We start from the raw sequence: 9,381 nt of genomic DNA, 5'->3' as shown, positions 1-9,381 counted from the left end.
GCGGATGGCATCCACGGTCACTGGCAGAGAGCACGCATGAACTTCCCACACCAAGTTTCCTAGCGTACTCTCCAGCTGCGGATGAACTGCACTTCGCCCACGAAATGACATTTTCCGAGGATTGCACATCTGCAGCTTTCCTTTCTGCACCCTCCAATAGCGAACACTTTTTTCTGATACACCAAAGTGGCGCTGAGCAGCCATATTCCCATTCGCTTCTGCAAACTCAACAATCTCTAGTTTAAACGCAGCTGAGTACTACCTTCTCCCACAGCTACTCATATTCAGCGAACGAAAAAAAGACCACTAAAAATAAAACACAATGTCAAGCGGAGCGATAACTTAGAAGAGATCGGAGGCAAATCACGAGCACGAAAAAACAGACGAGAGAAAAAAAGACAACTTGCTATTCATTTGAATGCGAATATGGCCGTGTCCAGCTTCTCATGCACATGCAAGCCACATGTTGCCAGACAGCGGAGCACTGTCGGCTAGACACCGCTATATAAGACAAGGGGCGACTTTAGCTCCTTGTTTTATTGAAAATATCTCGACTTATATTCTGGTTTATACGGTATGTAATGAGTGGGTTTTGGTGCTGCCATGTCGGGCTGTTAACATTATCGTTTTATATTTTGAACAACTAAATGAACAGTGCTATAATGAATGAACACACATGAGAACAGTTTGGTTACTGCATTCGATGTTTCCTGACCTGATCGATTCACGCACGACATACAAAAATAAGAAACATTCATTTAGAAAGCCATGGTGGCAACGCTCATATGTCTTATGTTAAATAGTCTATACTTGCAGGTTGCAAACAGCACAGGTGACATTACTGTGACGTAGCATTCTCGATTGCGAACCACAGGATTTTTATTTTTTGTGACTGAGACAGAAAGAAGCATCAAGAAGTTCAACTGTTTGCAACAGGAGAGCAATTTTTTACAATCACTCGGGACTAATTTGATTCGCAGCAAGAGAAAATGAAAACACATAATGACACAATACAAAAAGAAGCATGCTATATAGAATGTACGGAATTTTAATGCAATGGGGGAAAAAAAGTATGCCTAAAAACTTGCAAACATAATTTTTTTCATTTGATTTAATTCGATGTGCACTGCGACCAAATGAAACATTCACACCACACCATGCACACACCCCCCTCTCGCAGCAGTTCTTCGCACCAGCACATTCACACAACCCAGATGAAGTGACACACGAAATGAGAGTTTCCAAAAGTGTGAAAAAAAAGAAAAATGCAGCCATTGAGGACTTCAGCGTCAAACAAGTTGGCAGGGGGGTTACACTCCCCAAAGGCAGTTCTTGATGTACTGCAGCAACTGGTGCGCAACGTCTGATTGGCCACTGCGGATGGTCATGTGAATGACGATGTCAGCGTAGAAGCGCCGCACTCTTATGTCGGTACTCAGAAGCAATGAGGCGTCGTCCGGTTCAGGATTGGACCCTCTGACACCTTCGTCGGCTGCCATGTCATCCTGGAAAGCCGCACGATGATTGTAACACTACACAAGAAAGCCAAGGCTCGCATAGTGAAATAATGACTGTTCAACCAAAGCTTCAAGCACCTCGCAACTGTCGTGTGTCACAGCTGTTATCACAAAAAATTTGGCGCCCGCAACAATAAAGAAATGACAAGAAGGGATGTGAAAGTCATAAATTTCAGGTTTGAAGTGAATTCGAAGAGTATCTCTCACATATTATAAAGAGAAATGAGCATCTTTATCCCGACCCAACTAACCTGCACAATATTTTTTGAAAGTGAAGCAAGGTATGCCATTCTTTTTAGTTGAAAGGAATGTGGAAGCAATTTAGAATTGTCGCAGAATTTGACTTTCAATTGTTGGGGTGCTGACACCTCCTGTAAAGTTGTTTGCACTGCGTGGCGTACATGTCTCGCACAAAAGCCGTATTTTGGGGGTGACAACTATTGAGCGATAGGTGGAGTTAGTTTCGCGAGCGGTGATCACCACTATCATCATCATGGTTCGTAGAGTGGTAGCGCTGGCGGTGACCCCTTGTGGAAGGCAAGCTTTGGTGGTGGGCGAGAGAGTTGAGCGAGTCTTTTTTTTTAGTGCGGGGCAGTGGCGCGGACGGTTGCCTCCAGCGGTGGGTCTCCCGTGGACGGCACTGCGGACCATCTGCGGTGGGCCCACGTGGTGAGTCAGGCGTTAGCGACACTGCCTTGTTTGTCATGTTGTTGAGTGTTGTTTACTATTGTGTAAGGATGTCCCAGAGTGTTGATCAGGATTGATGTTATAATAATTTGGCGGACGATAATGTCGTTTTTGAATAGTTAAATAAGTGTATGTGAGTTGTTTGGTTTGTTCTGACCGCGTTTGCTGTGTTCGTTCACTCCAAGAGCGTGTCACACGCTAATTCGAGACGCACACACTGGCTGCCCAATGTGGAGCTTTTGAAGCATCGGCCGACAGTTTTTGTGGTTCGGTACAAGTTTTTGTTAGAACCAGGGTAGAGTAGGCCTAGGGGGACTTCTCATTGCTAGCGTCGGCGGTGTGCTTTGTTGAGAACGAGATCGGTTGTTGTGGCATGTTTGAACTTGTTGGCACATTTAGTTGTATTTTTTTTCTGCTCGCAAGTGCTTTTGTTGTTGTAGTGATTGGTTTTTAAGAACGTTGTTCAGTTGAGTACGAGAACCATGTGGTCTGCATCCTGGGGCGAGCAAGGCTTAGAGCACGTGGATTGTAGTCCAGGCTCGAAGCGAGTGAGTACAGAAGCCTCATAGGTGGCCCAATTTTCTGTAAATAGCTTCTTCTCTTTTTGACTCAGGGAGCCGGGCGTCCTAGCTGTCTGATATTAAGGCTCGACGCCGTGACACTGTCCGGAACAGTAAACGCCAATCGCTCGATAAGCTGCTGTGTCGGGCGAGCGATAGGGCCACCTTATAGAGCGGATATCTCTTTGCGGCTGTCTCTTCTATGCATAGGCTGGGTGCTAGGTGGATGCCGGTTGTTGTCAAGCGACTGATTAGGCCTAAGGCTCTGCGCAGCCGCCTGTCGCACGTGGCACAACTAGGTGGATCTTGGCGTTGAAATGTTTCACTCTGCTTCCATCACTTTTATTTTGCGACGCACGAGTTAGGAAACGTGATGTTTGTTTTATTTTGATGGTCGTCTCGGCCGCCACCGATGTATTAGCTAGCAGTACTGACCATCGTACCACGTGGGCAGGAGCTTGAAGCTCCCTTCCTTTTGCCCAACTGCCTTCTTCTTTAGAGTGTTTTGGAATATACGCAGCGGGAGTGGTGTGACCCGCGGCTGGCTGTCTTCTGCACATCGTCAGAGCCGCTGGCCAGGAATGCAGTCCTGAGGTCGGGCGATGGAGTTGCCTTGGACCTGCGCAACTGCCTGCAGTCCGGCGCCCTCGTGAGCGCTGGTCACAACCAGAAGACTTGTCAAAGCGAGTGACGGTTCGTCACGCCGAGGGCAATGTTGCTGATGCGGGACCGGTACTGAGGTGAAGTTGTTGAGCCGGACAGTGCAGCAGTGTCGATCGGTGGCGGTGTCGTCGTGCACGGAGATTATGTAGGGGCATGTGTTGTCATGATTTGTTAGAGCTTGTGTAGCTAATTTCTTTGTTTTTCGGGATATGGTTTCAATTAAGATTGAAAGCATGTAGAGGTGCTGACACCCCCTGTAAAGTTGTTTGGGCCGCATGGTGCATGTATCTCGCACAGAAGCCGTATTTTGAGAGTGACAGCTATTGAGCGATAGGTGGCGTTGGTTTCGTGAGCGGCGATCACCACTGTCATTATCATGGTTGGTAGAGCAGTAGCGCCGGCAGTGACCCCTGGCGGAAGGCAAGCCTTGGTGGCGGGCGAGAGAGTTGCGCGAGTCTTTTTTTGGCGTGGGGCGGTGGTGCGGACGGTTGCCTCCAGCAGTGGGTCTGCCGTGAACGGCACCGCAGGCTGTCTGCGGTGGGCCCGAGTAGTGAATCAGGCATTAGCGGCACCGCCTTGTTTGTCATGTTGTTGAGTATTGTTTAATATTGTGTAAGGATGTCCTAGCGTGTTGATCACGATTGATGTTATAATTATGCGGCAGACGATATCATCATTCTTAAAATAGTTAAATAAATGTATGCAAGTTGTTTGGTTTGTTTTGACCGCGTCTGCTGTGTTCGTTCACTCCAAGAGAGTGTCGCTCGCCAATTCGAGACGCCCACACGGTATAATGCAAGTGAGAACCTGTAAAGTGCATTACATTTTAACACTTACTATACTTGTAGCATATAAACTGGTGCTACAAGCTTTCAAACTAAAAAATAATTAAAATAAATGCGTGAAAATATGTTTTTTAACGCTGAAGTAGGGCTTCGCGGCAGTGCGATTTTTCCTGAATGTGTAAATTCACGGCATAGCGCCCTTTTCCTGCGGTGAAACCACCTTTACAAAAGATTACACGCGGTTTATGGGAACGTTGCTTTAAACTATGTGTTTATTTATTCATTTCAAATAATTTTAATTAATTTCAAAATAAACTGAAATACTGCAACTTTCGTTTGAATATCTCAAGTGCTCAAATATTCGCGCATGCCTGTAAAATGTGGCCTTCGAAAGTGAACCCGTTCCATGCGCATTTGTATGCGCCGTTTTTCAATAACCAGCGCTCCCTCTATCGGGGGCTTGTCAGCAATTAACTGTTTGTGACACGGCAATCTGATCTTTTATCAAGACGTCCTGCCATTTTGTGTTGTCTGGCAATGAAGCCTCAACTGTCGTCACTGCTTGTAGCAACTGAAGAGTCGTGCCACTAGGCACATGAATTAAGATCATATTCACAGTGTGGAGGAAGAAAACAAGAGGTTGCATCGCACTAGTTAAAAAGAAGAAAATTGCTACGACGCGATGCGACACGTACATGCCAACTCTGCTTGCCCCCATTTTCCCGAAAGGGCAAGGGCTTCCAAGTTTTTTTTCTACACATTATAGACTAATTCAAATGAAAATGACAAAAAAGAAAATGGAAATGAAAAAGAAACCCAAATTAGCTTAGATGCATTAGGTATTGCTAAAAAAAAAATACTTTGATCGATGTCATTGCAAGAGGTAGGCTACTGAACAGAAAACGAAAGTTGGACAGCTAATGAGTTTTGCACTGAAAGTTACACACCATTGTGATGTAACTGATTTAAAACTTCACTTCATATTAACAATGACTTGGTTTAGATTGACAAACTGCACTCTGAAAACTCTAATGCCAAAGGTTTCACGATCATAAGTTCATTATTACCATTGAAGTTAAGGTTAAAGTTTCATTTTTAAATTTTGCGTTGAATTCATGACATGTGATATCAAAAGTTTCAAAAAGTTTTTTTCATATTTTCGTGACATTGGCTCGATGAAATTTTTCGAAACTTAGTATGCTAGGTTTATAGCACCCACAGATGACAATGTAGTTCAGTTCAATCGATTAAAAGCTATGTAGGACCAATTTAGATGCCTCCAATCATGATGTCACTGTGTTTGGTGCGGGAACCGCAGGTGGCGTCTCCACCTGAATTTAATTTTCGTACGTTGTCTCGATTACTAAGCATTGTATCCTGGTAAGAATGGTGTTTTGGGGTTGCAAGATTGCACCTAATTAATACGCAAAAGTCATTTCTCTCTTTAATGTGTCTTTAAGCCCCACACTGGCGTAGTACAAGTTATAAGAACTTGCCAACTGCTTTGATCAGGTCCTTTGGCATACAACGCAATGTATCAGTGCTGATAAAAAGATTTAACCAAGCATGGACAAGTTGCAGTGAAAATCCATACTATTGCAATGAGTTGGCGTAGGAAGTTCAAAGCGATGTTGCCACTTAGCTTGCTTTGACACCTTCGTTGACACATGGTACAGACTCGTGAAAGGAGCTTTTTTTTTTATGCTCTAAAATGATAGTTTACTAATACATTTGTGTTACATTTAAGTTATATGTTTTTTTTTAACTGTACCCTAATGACAATCTTGCAGTGACCATGCCTAATTGTGGCGAATGCTTTGTTAAGTGTCGGCTGACCACTGTAGCCCCATGGCAAATCATTTGTTGTTGGTTCGACTTCATATGGGATCAGGATACATAAATATAAGCTCTGCTTTAGAAGATTCTCAAATCGCAAATGCTGTTTCCCTGATTTTTTTTTTTAGGCTTTGTCAAAACTAGGCACAGCTAAACATATTTATGAGAAAGAATAAATAGAACAATGTCTTTTGTTCTGTATCAATACAGAGCTCTATGTACTTCCAAATTATGTATTACCTGCCAGCTGATTTTGTAGTGCTAATAGGTGCTTCCTTTCTCCTTTGCAAAAGAAAGCAATGTATGCTCTATTTAGTATTACATATTATTAAAAAAAAATCTCACCATCGCTTGATACCGAGTGTATTGTAAATTTATGACAGTGGGAGAAGGTGGATTTTGTTGGCTGCAGGCTCAAGCCTTGTTTGAAATTTCGTACAAGTGCCCCATGTCAGCAGAGGAGAGCTTTAAGAAACATGGAATCTACGTATATGCGCACTTACTATGCTTTCCTCAGAGGATTTGTCGCTGGGACCCTGGCGTTGAACCTTGCTTGGTGGCTCGTCCGGGGCATTCTGGTCTTCCATTTTCCTCTTCACACTGCCCCCTTCGAAGCCACCAGTATCGTAGGCAAGGTCTCCTTCCATGGCCTCTTCCGGGGTCAACCAACTCGGCAACTGCTTGAGCAGTGGTTCGAGATCTGACTGCACTGGCGCGTGATTTGAGGGTGCGGCCGCTGGAGAAGGATCCCCGACTTTTGAGGCAAGAGAGGAAGACTCTGACGCTAACTCCTGTTCCTCGGCTGGCACGTCGCTGGATTCGCCTGGCTCAGCTTCCGACGAGGGCCCATTAGTGGAGCTCTGAGAAAGGGCAGCCGGCTGCTCGGGTAGCTCCAATGCAGGATTTTCTTCCTCGACCAGTTCGCTTGCAGATTCGGTAGGCTCTTGTTCAGCAACCTCTGTTTTACAGAGTTCGTCCGAAGTTCCAGCCGGCTTAGCCACGGTCTCGTCTAACTTTGATGGCTTCTCTGTGGATTGAGCATCAGATGTTTCTTTACTGACAGGTGCCTCTGAGATAGAGGCCTCTAAAATATGAAAAAAAGAAAAAAAAGTGAGGGAACGACAGCTTTACAGAGGACATTGCAGAGAGCCGCGCTAAAATTATGTTCAAGTGTTGGTTTCTCAAAACGAACACAACTGAAGTGCGAAAGTGCATTCTTTCGTGTGATGGTTATTTATTTTCACTGGAAGCAGATTAAAGGAGCACTAAAAGCAAATAACAACATAGGCTACACAGACAGAATAATGCTTGAATACATCTAAAATATCAACTACTAACAGCTTCCTAGTGACTTGCATATTAAGGTAAACGTAAGACGTGAACTCCAGTGAGACGTTGAGACGTTGCAGCAGTAGCCCGATGTAGCATGTACGTGTAACGTTATTACTCAATCATGTATCGTTGAAGTTCACTGCAGTGTATTGTAAGCTTGCACAAGATGGTGGGCACACATATGGACTTGATTCTTCAAGAACGCATCTTCCTGGCCTAGGCAGCGCTGCGTGAACTCTCATCTTAGGGACAACTTCTCTTTGAGAAACAGCCACCGAGGCAAAAAAAGTCTTGAAAATGGTCTCAAAAGCAAGAGTCAGACACAAACAGCCTCTCTTAAAAACTACGTGAGAGGTTCAAAAGTTTCATATCCTCTAGACTACCATTCCATTAGTTTCCTTAATGTGAAGTCATTAGACAACCATTTTTTTTTAGATTGTGAAAATCACTATATATTGCAAGTAAGAGAAAAAAAAAACTGGCAGATTTCATGCAAGAACTGTGCTTTCAAAAAGCCCATTAGTGTGCCACATTACTGTGCTTTCCTATTTTTGGTGTTCAGGAGGATGCGCTAGAGCAAATAAAGAATATTGCTTTCTCTGCTCAAATCAGTCAATTCAGTGGCTGCCAATTTACCCCAGCTCTACGAAGAGGACGTGCCATGCCACGGGCTTGAAAATCGTTAAACCCAAAGCGCTTGACTTCTGTGACGTGCATTGTTGGGGAGATCGGCAGCACGTCAGGCTTTTGCACTTGGTTGGGGTGTGGGCACTTAGGAGTGAGACATTTCATTTGAAATTACCATTGTGTGCTTGTCAGAGTGAAAATGCCTTGTGGAGTTCTTCCTCATTCAACGACGTACATCTACGCTGGGGTGAACGGAGCAGTTTCCATCATCTCTCTAAGCAAGCGAAGATATTTACCCAATTGACCATGATTTAGTGACGTATTTACAAGGTAAACCATTTTTGCCTTGGCAACTCGCACATAACAATGTTCCTGAAAATCACACACGTGCTTCTGCATTGTACGAGAGAAACAAGTTAGAAACCGAGGAAGGATGACACAACACAACCTAAATCTTTAGTTTGTTTCATATGCACTGTAAGTGAACATGCAGTCATGCTGACTTCCTTAACTAGTTTGACTGTCACTGGAGGAAGTTGTATTTGTTATGTACAACTTACAAACCACCAAACAATGAGGCCAAGGAAGGTATTGGGGACCTTACTTGTAATTTCTACAACTGTAGGGTAGCAATTAAGTTACAGATGTAAATAAATTAAAGTGCACACACCACCTGCTTCCAGTACAGAACGAACCCACAAACTCCACATAGCACGTCCAATGCTCTACCAACAGAGCTACAGTGGCAGTGATCCTCTCATCCATTTTATCAGGTATTTTTTAGCATCTAAAGCGGGGAGTGTTAGTTAGGGTCGCTCATAGCCACGACGGTGAGTGTCGGACACTTGTTAACCCTACATCTCTTGAATGGGCCCTCCAACACTATTCAACCTCTCTATTTGTTTTAATCGTGGGTTCTATGGACTGAATATGCACAGATTATTGCAGTGAAAAAGGCAGCTATAGTGGCATGTAGTCCGAAGTTATTCAATCTAGAAAAAAAAAATACGAAAAAACTTACCCTTAACCTAATTTTTGCTGGGTCACAGGACCACACTGCGCTTTCCCTGCGATGCTTGAGGGATCCCCAATGAATTGAGCTGGGAGCTCCGACATAAGGAGCTCGCATGCAATAGCTGCTTGTCCTTTCAACTGCATTGTTGACGTAGTTGCCATAGCAACAAATGTGGTGCCTGACACCTGACTTGTCAGAACGTGAGCGCACACTACTGTTTTGAAGCGAGGTACAGACTGCTGTTCTTCAGATAAACATTCCATGCCACTCCACCTTCTCAATCTGAGAAGGGAATTAGTGGAACGACCAGGGCGGTGAAGTGCTGTTGTCCCCTCACGGGCTGTTTGATGAGCTCCCCC

At 44.3% G+C, this 9,381-nt stretch overlaps 1 protein-coding gene across 1 annotated transcript in view; it reads right to left on the bottom strand.

Annotated features, from left to right (window-relative positions):
• Positions 1 to 606: 606 nt before the first annotated feature.
• Positions 607 to 9,381, bottom strand: part of LOC142803978 (RNA N(6)-adenosine-methyltransferase mettl16-like) — a 36,071-nt gene continuing 27,296 nt past the window's right edge. The window contains exons 9-10 of the mRNA XM_075890376.1: positions 6,552 to 7,132; positions 607 to 1,505 (exon numbers count right to left, since the gene is read on the bottom strand). Coding sequence (XP_075746491.1) covers positions 1,311 to 1,505; positions 6,552 to 7,132 — 776 coding nt within the window. The 3' untranslated portion in view covers positions 607 to 1,310. The remainder of the gene's footprint in view (positions 1,506 to 6,551; positions 7,133 to 9,381) is intronic.

Source organism: Rhipicephalus microplus, chromosome 3, assembly GCF_043290135.1.
Source record: "Rhipicephalus microplus isolate Deutch F79 chromosome 3, USDA_Rmic, whole genome shotgun sequence".
NCBI lineage: Eukaryota > Metazoa > Arthropoda > Arachnida > Ixodida > Ixodidae > Rhipicephalus > Rhipicephalus microplus.
Note: the sequence above shows the minus strand (reverse complement) of the source record. Positions and strands in the feature narration are given on the sequence as shown.